Below are 12,631 nucleotides of genomic sequence, written 5' to 3'. Positions count from 1 at the left end.
CTGATCTCTCTACCTGTGCAAAAGAGGTGCTTTGGTGGCAGCTGCGTCTACAGAGGATAAGCCCAAGGATACAGGGGCTGAGGGGGAGGGGAGAATAGGAATCACCTCCAGTCTGGCAATAGGGACCAGGGTGGAATGACAGCTTGTAAAATAAGCCTCCATCAGTTTCCCAGGAGACAGCCAGCTTCAACTTGGGTGTTCCTGGCTTGTTAGCCTCAATCATAATTGGTCTCTCCTCCCATCCCACATTGTTGGTTTTCTGTGTGTGGCTTTTGGTGTGAGCGTGTTAGGTCATCAACAAATACAATGGCAGGAGGGGGTGGGGGTGGGGTACGCACATGATTGTTTTAAAGAAGAAAGGAGAAAAAGGATAAGAGAGTGGGCAGGAAGGCTGTGAACGGAATGGGGAAGATGCCTCGGGATTTAGGCTTCCGTGGCAACCCCTGAAGGCTCAGAGGTAAAGCGCTCCCTGGGAGCTTTGTCAAAGGGAGCAGGAGCTGGGATCCCGCTGCAGTGTCACTGAGGACCTGCATCTATTCCATGAAATTTTTGTTTGCTGATCTCTGGAGGTGCCTGTAACATCCTGCCCATATCTGGCGCATCTCATCAAAAAGGATTTTTTTTTTTTTTTAATCCCAATCACTGTGACATGCCCTAGGAAGGATGTGAGTGTGAAGCCAAAAGCCTAAAGAGCAACCCAGGCTGAAGGGCCTGCTGGCACACAGGCAGGTTCCAGTCGGTCTCTCTCCATTTGTTTTTTAAACAGTTTCTCCCATGCCTACAATCTTTTTCTCCATCTCCTAAATCTCCCAGAGGAAGGCCAGTTGCTGGGGGTGGACGCTATAGGAAACTGTGATCTGAAAACTGCTATAAAACTGGGAGGAGACATCCTCCTAGTCAAGGACAGTTGTAGATCCCGCACACAGTTTTGGCTCAAAGGGGAGCATATAAGGTGCTGAGAACCTCAGATATTTATTTACTGTAAAAAAAAAGAACTTTTGATGAGAGAAGGAAGGAACGGTAATGGAATTAAATGAAGCTGCAAGCTTTGGGAAAGTTATTTCTTGTGCTTTTGTTTTGTAAATTTCACTTCAATCTTTGGCTGGCCTGGTTTGGTTATGGTGCTTTGGGAAGGGCTGGTGTCCTCTACAAAAACATTTAAGGTTTAAAATCCAGCTCTTCTGCTACAGCAGGGGACAGCAGATTGGGACTGGTGGCTCTAAATTGTGTGTGTGTGTGTGTGTGTGTGTGAGTGAGTGATGCCTCTACTGTGTTGCAAGGCTTGGTGCCTACCAGTCTATGGACAATAGAGGGCACGGAATATTCTGCAATGCCTGGTCCAAGTATGGGTGGGGACTCAGAGAAGGTTTCTTTTCCATCTCCTGCAGGCTGAGCATTCGCATCCAGAAAACACCCTACTGCTTTCCCTAACAGTTCTGACCTACACATTCCAGAAGAAATTGTCTAGGCGACCCTCCCTCCCAGTGGAACCCCCCCCCCCCGCCCCACTTCTGATAAGACAAATGTCCTGCCCCTGATCAAACCAGCTACCCTGAAGTACCTTCAGGTGCCTTCTTGGGCAAACACCCTTGTCCCTGCCCTATTAAGCTTTATGTCGCTTATCCTCTCCCTACCCGCACACTGAAAAGCCCCGGAAGCACCGAGCACGGGCTTCTCTTCATAAAGCCGGGAGAAGGCAGTTGGCTAGTGATAAAGATCAAGCGTCTAAATTGGCCATTTGGAAGATTACATCTTTTCAGTGAGGGTCTTTCTTTCAAAACTTGCACTGAATCAAGGGCTGTGGCCACTTCCCACTCGGCTCTCAAAGGCCGGACACCTTTCATTCGGCCGTGGAGTGGGCTGGGCTAGGTGACCTGGCGCCATCAAAGGACCGAGGGAAGGCCGTGGGGCGACACACGTCTAATGACAAGTAATTGACGGATTCGAGGCCGCGCATTACCAGCGGAATGGGGAGGCATTAATTATTTAAAAACGATTAGCCTGGCCGTGTGTCCTGCAGACGTTCCATCTTGTTCAGGGAAGATAACCAGCCACGCGAGCCGGGCCCGGATTTGGAGGGCGGCAGACGCGGACTAGCAGCTCAGCCGGCCTCTGGGGCGGTGGACAAAGGCGCGCGCCCTGGGGCGCCGGCGCAGGAGGGCAGGAGACCCAAGGTGCCCACACATGGAGGTGCCCACGTAACTGATCCTGTTCATGACTGAGACCGATTTCTGCCCGTTTGGGTTTGGGATCTGGGTATCTGGCATGATGGAAAGAGCTTTCCAGTAGGGGTGGCGGGCAGTTGGGGCGGGCTGGGTATCTATAGCTACTCACTGCCGGGAGAAATATCCAGGGTAACTGAGCTGGCCGGGCCTCTTTCAAGGCCGTTTAAAGCAAACACCCGGGGGGAATGCAGATTTCAGGGGAGTACCTGGTAGACCCCAACGGAAAAACAACTTTTTCGTACCCTGGAAAACTGAGGGCCCTGTCGTCTCAACTGGCGGAATCGGAACCGCTAGTCTCCCGAGTGCGCGTCCTCCTAGAAAGATGCGTTCGGTTCTGTTCGATCCTCCCAACCCGTGTCCTCGGGCGCCGAAGCGCGCCCCCGTCGAGCCGCGCGCCGGCAGAGGGAAGCGATAAAAAGCTCCGCGGCTGGTTTCTGCCCTTTCCTGCCGGCCCCAGCCCGTAACCCCGGAGGCTCTCGGACGCTCCTGCAGCCTGGCGCGCCTGAACCTAAAGGTTACCAGCCGCTTCTTGGCTCCAGAACGAAAGCACACTAGCTTTTCGGAGTGGCGCCGCCTCTCCCCTGACTCCGCCTGGTGTCCACCCGGACCACCGCCTACGCCCGAGGGTTCGGGGAAAACGCAGAGGCTGGTCTCGAACGCGTGCACGCCAGGGAAGGGCGTCGCCCCTCTCAAGCCTCTGTCTCTGCAACCAGCCCACTACCAGCACGACCTTTCCCGCTGACCCCCGCCGCTGACTCTGAGGCCGAGCGTGTGACCCGCCTCACCGTCCCACTGTCTTTAGGAAACACGCGGTGCTTGGGTCTCCAGCCCCGAGGGGCTGCAGGGACTAGTCCTGCGTTCCCCTAGCTTGGGGCTCCATCCAACTCTGCTCGGAGCTCAGATTTAGTCCGAGTTTGTACCTCGTCCATTCCTCATCCTCCCAGGCCGTGCGTTCTCGGAAATCCCCCCCAAAAAGGGCCACCTCACAAATCCCTCCGTCTTCACGGATTTAGTTTCTCATGACCCCACCCCCGCCAATCCTGCCTCCCCTCCCAGGGGTCGGAGCTCTCGGAAGGGATCAGTACCACCTGGGGGAGGAGAGGGGAGGCGAGCTGCGGGCAGCGGCTGCGGGGGGCGGACGCTGGGAAGGGCCCGGGGCGCGGCCCCCGACGGGCGCGCTCCCTACCTGCGGAGTTCGGGCCAGCGGGCGGCGGAGCGTCCAGCGCGCGGAGGGTGGCGGCCGACTGCTCCCAGCCCAGGCATCCCCGCATTTATTTGAGCTCAAACCCAGCGACTGTTGACTTTAGCACACAAAGCAAAGATTTCACTGCCCGCTAGTTTAAAAATGAATATTTTACCAAGATATCGATCAGCGTTATAAAATTCAGTTAAGTACAATGGGATCCTGGAAAAAAAAAAAAAGAATAATAAAGGAGGGGGAGGCAATATAATATCTGTGCAAATTTACTGAAGTCTGACGTGGCACGGAAAGTTTACCCTCCTGGAATTCGGATCTAGAATGTTTTTTTCGGTTGTTTACTGACTTTGTTTATTCACAGATCACGGTTGCTTAAACCGGCGCGCGTTAGGAGGGGGTAAAAAGGAATTTAAAGTGTGTGTGTGTGTGTGTGTGTGTGTGTGTGTGTGTGTGAGAGAGAGAGAGAGAGAGAGAGAGAGAGAGAGAGAGAGAGTAAAAAAGACACGCTGCACCTTAACAGTACTTGGAGCCGGGGTAGGCAGGCAGAGTGGGATCCGTGAGCTCGTCAGCTGGGGGCTGGGGCGGGGGGCGGCGGTCGGAGGGTGGGGTGTGCAAGAGAAGAGGCGCAGAAACCCCGAAGCGCCCGCTGCCCGACATCCTTTCTATGTATTCGGACAGAACTCTATCTTATCGGCGGGATCGGCGGAGGGGGGCCGCTAAGTAGTTTAAAACGACCCTCGCACAATGGGCGCGCGATACGAAACAGAGCAGGTTAGGGCAGCGCTTTCAGCCTCCATTGTGCCCCACTCGGCCCCCAGCCCTGCCTCTTCGCTCCTTCGCCACGGGAGCCTTTTATGTGATAATGAAACACATTTCAGGCCGGGCTCACGACGTGTGTGTCCTGGCCAGGGGCAGAGACGGCCCAGAGAGCTGGACTCGGCCTCCGGATACCACACCCCCCCACCGCCCCGATCTCTCTGCCTTGTGTTGCTCGGGACAATGTGGCGTGTTAACAACAAGGATTTAGAGGCGGGAGAGGGTGGCCGGAGCGAGGGCAACCCCCTTCGAGCGCGTGGGAAGGCTGGTGTTTGCGAGGGCAGAGACCCCTGAAGGTGGCAGAGGGCGCGCAGAGAGGCGGTCTCCAGGGCTGGGGCGAAGCTGGGACACTCCAGGTTTGGGAGGCCAGGAAGCTCAAAGATTAGTCCCCGAAACTGGAGCCTGGGCTTCAGAGCTGAGGCAGAACGTGCCGGTCTCGGAGGCCTGCGGAGAGGCCTTCCCCACAGCACACTAGCCGGGCCTGGAGGGCCCTACGTCTGAGGGAGCCGCGCCGACACCGGCTCCTGGCCTCTCCCGCCAGCCTGCGGGCCCGCAGACGCGCTGGGCACAGCCAGAGTCAGGCCCCCTTCGCTCACCCAGGCCCGGTCCGCCTCCGGGGGTTCCACTGTGATTGGCAACCGATTTAAGGCGTCTGTGGGGAGAGACAGCATGATTGAAATAATTTATTGTGGGTATTTCTTTATATGTTTGATTTCTTTTTTAAGGCTCACAAAACACCCCTCATCATCTCAACCCCTCCATCCCGGTTTGCCAATCCGGCTAACTGGACGCTGCACACGGGCGCTGGCGCGGGGAGAGATGGGGAGGAAGACCCACTAGACGCTGGGGTCTCTCCACTGGCCACCTTCACTTGGCAAGCCCCGTAAGACACCCTCTTGTCTCTGCTTCACCCCAAACACTCCTTACTTTTAAAAAGAGACGTGGAACATCACCCTAAGCAATCCCCGTATAACCAATTCCAGGAGAAAACCATCTGTTTCTCCAGATGCCGCACTATTCCCAGATTTCAGCCAGGTCTGCCAAGGTGATGCAGAACACCTAAGTGAAGGAGAAAGCTGGGATAGGGACCTGGAGTGCAGACGTCGTTCCAATTTCACAGGAGGGTGACGAGGAGCCACAGAGAGGCAGCGATGAAAGGGCAAAGTGCAGCATCAGGAAATTGCAAATGCAGTCTGGGCTCACTTACTTGAAGGTGTGTGTGTGTAGGGGGGGGGGGAGGCTAGAATGGAAAATACAGCAAAACATAAAATCCAAGCTTCTTCCCAGAGAAGCCAACCTTAGGGCCCAAGATGTCAACAACATTGAACCTTTACATGGCCCAGCTGGAAAAGCAAGGTATGTGGTTTGCTCCCAGCTTGAAAGATAACCTTGCTTCAAATCCCTGGAATGGTCAACCTGAAATCTCCGCTTCATTGTGTGTAAAGATAAACTCAAAATCTAAAAGTTAACCATAAACAGTATTGAGTTCTACTGAATGATGTGTTTATTGAAGTGTTTAGGGAGAAGTGTACTGATGTCTGAAATTTATTTTGAAATGCCCTTAAAATATAAGACAAACTGACCATGGTGTGTAGCTAGAGGGACAGATATGCAATGTAACAAGTACAGTGAAATAATTGAAGATCTGGTCAATGGGTACATGTGTATTTTCTGTAAAACCCATTCAAATTAAAGATGTATAAAAGTGTTAATAAAATGTTGGTAAAATAACACCCCCCCCCAAATAAAAACCTGCAGCCAGCTGGGGTCTCCTCCCTCCACTTGAAAATAATTTTCAGACCTGTTTATTTTTTAAAGTAAGAAAAAGGAAAAAAAAAATCTTGACAATTCAAGAAATAAAACCGGCAATAACACTTTAATATAGATTTGTGAAACTCTGATCCTTGCAACCAGAACACACATTTATAAGCCATAAATAAAGCACGCAGAAACCATAAATTAATCAGACCCAAGACCTGGATTTCACTGTGTCAAGAGCGGGAATGCATTTTTTTTTTCTTGGTCATTTACAATAGACCCTTACATCGTTATCCCCCTCTTTTAAAACAACAGCACAACTCTCTGGTTCTTTGTTAAAACTACATTGTTTTACACTGAGTCACAAAAGTTTGTGGGGGATTGTTTTGTGTTTTTTTTTCATTTGCTTGTTTTCTAATAAAGTAAGACTTCCCTGCAACAACAGTAATGGAGTACAACAACCAAAATCAGAACTCGCAGATGCTTCAAGAAGCAGGCATCTACACAGTAGTGGAAACCGGGGAGTTATGGGGCCTTTTTTTTTTTTCTTTTTTTGTCTTTTTTGACTGTTTGTCTTTTTCCCCCCTGTCCTTCCTCATACAGAACGATACAGGTGAGTGTGGCCCACGTGCTTGGGAGGGAAGAGCTGCAGAGGGTGAGGGCAGACTGCAGTCCTGAGGGTGGGCGAGTCTTGGATTTCTTCCCCCTTCCACGTCTCCAACACCCCTACTTCGGAGTCTCCACCCCGCTTCCTCTCTCCTCCTTGTCCTGGGTAGCTGGGCCGCAGCCGTCTTAGGAGGAGTTCATGATGGGCCGGGAGTACACGCCCTGGTAGTAGGAGGTGTCCGCGGCCAGCGGCGAGGTGTCCAGGCCCGCTTTGTTCGTGACCGGGCCCATGGCCAGGCTCCCCGCCATGGGGGACCCGTAGCCCGGGTAGTGCATCACCTGTTCGTAGGCCTTGAGGTCCATTTTGTGGGGCTGGTGGTGGTGGTGGTGGTTGTGGTGGTGCTGCTGCTCGGAGGACATGAGGTTGTTGATGGAGAAGGGGTGGTTGAAGGCGTAGTGGTGCTCGGGCTTGAGGTGGGCCTCGGGCGGCAGCCCCGGGTGGTGGGGAGGGGCCAGCAGGTGGGCCGCGGCCTGCTGCGGCTGCCCGGGCGAGGGCTCCGGCTCCGGGGGGCTCAGCGCCGCGGCCGGGGTCCCCTTCAGCTCCCCCAGGCCTCCGCGCTTGTGCTCCTGGCACGGGGAGGCGCTCGAGTGCGGCGACTCGGTGCCCGCCGGCGCCTCGGAGCCCGGCCCGGAGGCCTCCCCGAGCGGGCCCTGCGGGGCCTGGCCCCCCGCGGCTGCCTTCTTCCCGCCGCCCGCGGGGCCCGCGGCCTCCTTCAGAGCCAGCTGCTTCTCGCACTTGAAGCGCTTCTGGCGGCGCAGGTAGCAGCCGTTCTCGAACATGTTGCCCGAGTCCGGGTGCAGGGTCCAGAAGGAGCCCTTGCCGGGCTTGTCGGGGGAGCGGGGCACCTTGAGGAAGCAGTCGTTGAAGGAGAGCGAGTGGCGGATGGAGTTCTGCCAGCGCTGCTGGTTCTGCCGGTAGAAGGGGAAGAGGTCCATGATCCACTGGTAGATCTCGCTCAGCGTCAGCATCTTGTTGGGGCTCTGCTGGATGGCCATGGTGATGAGCGAGATGTACGAGTAGGGCGGCTTGGCGTGCGTGTAGCTGCGCCGGTAGGTCTTGGGGTCGCGCGCGCGGCTCAGGCCCGCCTGCCCGTACATGGGGCTCATGGAGTTCATGTTCGCGTAGGGGGCCAGGCCGCCCATGGCCCCGGCCGCCTGCCCGCCGAGCGGGCTCAGGCTGGGGCTCAGGTGCGGCCCCATGCCCGCCACGCCGGCCGCGCCGGCCGCGCCGCCCATGCTCGCCATGGCTCCCGCCCCGGGGGACATGCCGGCCAGGGAGGGGCTCATGCCGGCCCCCACGTACGACGACATGTTCATGGACCCGGCGCTCATGTTGCTGGACCCGCTGCCCATGGCGGCCGCCGACATGCTCATGTAGGTGTTCATGCCGTTCATCCCCAGGCCCGCGTTCATGTTGCTCACGGAGGAGTAGCCCTGCGGACAAAACGCAGACACGGGGGCGCACGGCGTTACCACCTGAGCGCGCCCTGACCCCGCAGCCGCCGGGACAGCTGCGGCCGCCGCCTCCGGGGAGGCCTCTGGGGGGGGTCCTTCCTCGCTCTGCCCTCCAACCCCCCCACCGGCACACCGAGGCCGCTTCACTCAGAAACAGCCACGACCGGCCCTGGGGAGGCGGCCGGCGAGGTTCGGGTCTGCGCGCGTGACTAGTCGCTAGCCCCCCTCCCACTGGCTCAGGGTTCTGAACAGAGGCTCCGGGGCGGCCCGGTGCGGACACCTCCAGTGCGTCTGCCCTCCCCAGTCTCCGCAGCGCTCCGGCCAGCGGACCAAGTCGGTGCTGCCGCCTCTGACGCCGCTTCGACCTCAACGAGCAACCTGTGGGACCCTGTGCGGGGCGACCAGGTGGCCTCCAGAGGAGACTGGCACAGGGTCCTCTCTGTTCAGTTTCCCTCCCGGAACCACATTCCTGGCCCCAGGGGAACCGAAACCCGCTGCCTGTGCGGAATCCGGGGCCGGGAGGAGGCACTGGCTGGAGGGACAGGGGGGGAACCGCGCACTGAAATACACGCAGCTGCGGTTTCGCAGCCACAAACTTTCTCTTTGTCCTCCCGCCTTGGACTCTCCGCCTGCACTTCAGCCCCAGCCCCTGCCCGCCGTCTCCCCTCCGGCTCCCCACCCCCTCGCCGCCGGCCTCCCACCCCTCCCCAGCCGCGCGCTGCCAAACATAACTCTGTTAGGATAGTGCGTGGCTCGGCCACGAAGAGGATTTGGAGGCGCCGCAAGTCAATATTTGATCACAAAGTTAATATTATCTCAAGGCTAACAGTGTGTCGTATAAAAAAGAGACCCATTTGAGGGAAAGGAGGGTGGAAAAGGCGGCCGCCCAGAGCTGCTGGGGTGGAGGGGGGATGCCGGCGGGGAGAGCGGTCCCGGGGCTGGGGAAGGAGCTGGCGCCGCCACCCCACGTCCCCCCGGAAAGGCAGTGCCTACCTCCGGCTCGGCGTAGTAGCTGCTCCAGTCGGCCGGCTCGTGCCCTTCCATCTTCACCGCTCCCAGCATACTGGAAGCCGAGTGCATCGCAGTTTAAAATTTAACAGCCACAACAAACGACCAGCAATCACCCCCCACCCCCACCCCCTTAAAAAAAAAAAAAAAAAAAAAAAGTCTGCCGGGCGCTGTCCCCTCCCTCCCTCGCGGCTCCACTCCCTCTCCCGGGGCGGCCGGAGGCGGCGGCTGGAAGGGGGCGGGAGAGGGAAGTCGGGGAAGGAGGGGGCCGAGGGCCGGAGGCGGCCCGGACCGGAGCCGCGGCGCCGGCAGCTCCCGCCGCCCGTCCCCGCCGCCGTCGAGCTCGCGGGCTGCGGGCGGAGGCCGAGGCTGGCAGTGCGGAGCGCGGGCGGCGGGCTGCGCGCGGCGCGGGGCGGGCGGGGCTGGGGAGAGGCGGCGGCGCGGCCCGCGGAGCCGCCAAGTGCCGCAGTGACGTGGGCGCCTGGTGATATAGCGCGGCGCGCGGCGCGGGCCTCCAATCCCCAGACCCCGGGCAGCGCATTTGAATAATCAGCTCACACCTAGGTGAGAGGGAGCGCGGCCGGCCCCGCACCTGCCCCCGGCGCCCGCGAGCCGGGCGGCGGGCTCGGGGCCTCCCCGGGCCGCCCCCTCTCTCCACGTCCAGCCCGGGCGCCCGGAGCGCGGCCCCGGGGGGAGCCGTCCCGGGGGCCGCCCCGCGCTCTGCCCCCCGCCCCGTCCCATGGCGCCCGGCGCTCCTGTCCGAGGGCGCGTCCGGCCTCGGCGCCCCGGTTCCCTCCGCGGAGCCTTATAAAAGCGGTTTCTCCGCTCTCAGGGCTCATTCCCTGTCAAAACAGCAAGACGGCGACAGAGCCACTTTGCAAAGCGCTGTCGCATTTAGGAAAACTGTGTACACACCTTCAACTCGCCCGCGCGGCTCCTGGAAGGCCCCTCCCAGTTCCAGTTGGGACTCGGAGCGGCCCGGAAGGCGCGGGGCGCCGGCTCCGGCTCCGGCTCCGGCCGCGGCTTCTCGTCTCCTCCGGCGGCCGACGGGGGCGGGGCGGCCGGCGGGAGGAACGCGGTCCGGGAGGCGGGCGCGGGGCGCGCGCGGCCCCGCTAGCTGCAGCCGACGGTTGGGAGGCTGTAATTTGTCTCTGACATTCAGGACGCTGTGTTTCAAGGTTACTTTTCAGTCACAACCGAGGTGCCCACAGAATTTCGTAACTAAAACAAACAGGGCAGGAGGTGGGGGTGAGGCAGGAGGAGAGAAAGGAAGACAGGAATCAATACTAGACACATTTAGTCACCTCAGGAGGGTCTCCGTCCTCTCTGCTTTCCCGAGGAGGCTGTTTTATAAGCATTAGAAACCCTAGCAACCATAGACTTCCTTTTAATTTTTGCTCCAGCTTCTGCGTTCCAATTGTCATCTGCCCTGAGCCAGCCCCAAGAGCCCAGTGGGCCCAGATCTGGGGGGAAGTGTGGTATTACAGGTGCTCGGACTGGATGCCCTTCCTCGGTTCTAAACACCCGTCGGGGCCTGAGGATCCGGCCCTGCGATCTCCACCTCAGAGACAGAGGAAAACTAGGAAACCGTGGGCACCTGGCCCACCTCTCCAAAGTTCTGGGTAATGTTGGCAAAAAACAAGCGAGGTAGCAGGCAGACAGGGGATGCACACTGGGAAGGGGAGGTCCGGGTGAATCAGGCTAGAAGGCCAGCAGGGAAGAGCAGCAGACTCAGGGCGCTCCCGGCCCTGCCCTCTGTCCCCGGTCCCTCGGGCCCTGCATCCCTTCGAACCAACCCTGCAGCCGGTGGCAGCGTCCTTGCGCTGAATGCCGAGGACGGTTGGACTCACTTATACTGAGGGCGTTAATGAACCGCTGAGAGAGTTTCAGGGCAGGACCCCCCAAAGCCAAGGTCTGCTTCACCCTGAAGCCGAGTGTCCCGCCGAGGGCTTCTGGGAGGGGCAGTGGAAAGGGAAAGCCAGAGTGACCAGAGCACCAGCATCTGTTACAGAGTTCCAAGGACTTGGAAAAGAAGGTGAACACTGGCAGAGCTGCCTGGTTTTCAAAACTTTCTGCGCCGGCCGAGGGCAGAAAAGCACACAACACACACACACACACACACCCTTAAATTGTTTCTTCTCCCCAGAGGTGCTTCTCACATTCAATAGAAAAGAGACTCCAAGCAGATAGAGACATCCCGAGAAACAACGCCAGTTTTCTCTGTGTGTGGAACTGAAAATGAAATATATATATATATATATATATATATATATATATATATATATATATATATATATATATATATATATATATATATACACACACACACACACACACACACACACACACACACATACACACACACATACACACACACACACACACACAGGCCATATATATATATATATATATATAGTCTGTGCATGTGTATTAGTATCCACTCCCTTTTCTCTTTTAGCTCCCAGTCGAAATATGGTTCTAGAAATTTCCTTGAGCAAAAGGAGTGAGAGGAGCGGGGAGAAGAGGTCTGCGGAAGGAAGGGGTGCTACTTTCCTAAAAAGCGGACCTTGCAAGTTCTCCTCCCCTCGATGGCCAGGATCCGCCAACTCCGGGGAGCGTTCGTCACCGGCGTCCGCAGGGACAGGGCGCCCCCTGTCGGCCGCGAGGCCCTCGGGATCAACGCAAACCCCCGTTTACTCCCGTGCTTCTCACCCCGCAACGCTGGCTCACTGCCTCTCGGTCTTCCCGGAAACGCCTCTAGGGGGTTTGGCATTTCTTTGGAGTCCCCCGAAGTTCTGCGCAAACTCAGTCGGCCTCCTCTTGCCTCGAGAGTCGACGAGGGTTCGCAGAGGGTCCCGGCGCGGTGACACCGCCGGAGTCCGGGATTGCCGCCTCGCGCCTTCGCTGGGAGGGGTCGGTGGGTGGGACGGAGTGGGGGGAGGCGAGCAGGCGGAACCCAGCACGAGGGGTCCCACAGGGATCAGGAACGTGCGCCCAGCTTGGGGTTCGCTTTCCTATCCGAGCGCCCAGGTCTCGGAGGCGCTACCTCCCCTCCTCACTCCTGGTCCTTCCCGGCAGCTTCGGTTTCTAAAGGTTTATTCAGAGCGTCTGGCACGACGGCCCCACGCTGGAATGCTGTAAATTGCTCCGGGAGCTTCTCTCCAGGAAAAAGTTCCCGGGTAACTCGGGCTGAAAACAGATATTTCCCCTGATCCCCCTTTAGTGTAAACCCATCTGGGTCTGAGACCCACAAAGCTTTCCTTGGCTCGTGTCTTCTTTTTCTTTTCATTCGGTGCTACCTCGGTTCCTTATAAAGCCGCCTTATAACCGACTATGCTTGGGGTTAGCATGCTGTTTTTCCTCTAGATGCTGTACCGGTGGATTCGACTTGGGCTCAAATCTGGGCCTCCTCTTTTCTTCCTGTAAAGAGGACGCTATGATCCCGCCTCTCCTACCAAACTCCTTCCTCCCAGAGCCCTCTGTCATAGGAAACTAGTCAGACTAG

General features: G+C 57.8%; 1 protein-coding gene and 1 long non-coding RNA gene across 3 annotated transcripts in view; both read right to left on the bottom strand.

Annotated features, from left to right (window-relative positions):
* LOC136406799 (uncharacterized) overlaps window positions 1-3,463 on the bottom strand; it is a 41,369-nt gene extending 37,906 nt beyond the window's left edge. The window contains exon 1 of the long non-coding RNA XR_010751708.1: window positions 3,412-3,463. This is a non-coding gene — a long non-coding RNA (uncharacterized lncRNA). The remainder of the gene's footprint in view (window positions 1-3,411) is intronic.
* A 3,177-nt stretch (window positions 3,464-6,640) lies between these two features.
* Window positions 6,641-11,982, bottom strand: FOXA2 (forkhead box A2). Of its 2 annotated transcripts, XM_066386971.1 has the most exons (4): window positions 11,839-11,982; window positions 10,042-10,347; window positions 9,112-9,181; window positions 6,641-8,097 (listed from the first exon to the last, which is right to left on the bottom strand). In XM_066386971.1, exons 3-4 carry the CDS (start codon window positions 9,178-9,180, stop codon window positions 6,790-6,792), a joined length of 1,377 nt encoding a protein of 458 aa, XP_066243068.1. In that variant the 5' UTR covers window position 9,181; window positions 10,042-10,347; window positions 11,839-11,982; the 3' UTR covers window positions 6,641-6,789. The 2 variants fall into 2 exon arrangements, with proteins under 2 accessions (XP_066243068.1, XP_066243067.1); XM_066386970.1 differs by lacking the exons at window positions 10,042-10,347; window positions 11,839-11,982 and having other exon boundaries at window positions 9,112-9,828.
* Window positions 11,983-12,631: the final 649 nt, after the last annotated feature.

This window comes from Saccopteryx leptura, chromosome 5, assembly GCF_036850995.1.
Source record: "Saccopteryx leptura isolate mSacLep1 chromosome 5, mSacLep1_pri_phased_curated, whole genome shotgun sequence".
Classification (NCBI taxonomy): Eukaryota; Metazoa; Chordata; class Mammalia; order Chiroptera; family Emballonuridae; genus Saccopteryx; species Saccopteryx leptura.
Note: the sequence above shows the minus strand (reverse complement) of the source record. Positions and strands in the feature narration are given on the sequence as shown.

Bases quoted from the DNA above. Each gene is read 5' to 3' on its own strand.
- FOXA2 (XM_066386970.1), bottom strand. From the start codon at position 9,198: ATGCACTCGGCTTCCAGTATGCTGGGAGCGGTGAAGATGGAAGGGCAC. The intron at 8,098-9,111 runs GTAGGCACTGCC...TTTTGTCCGCAG, and splicing joins GCTACTACGCCGAGCCGGAG to GGCTACTCCTCCGTGAGCAA.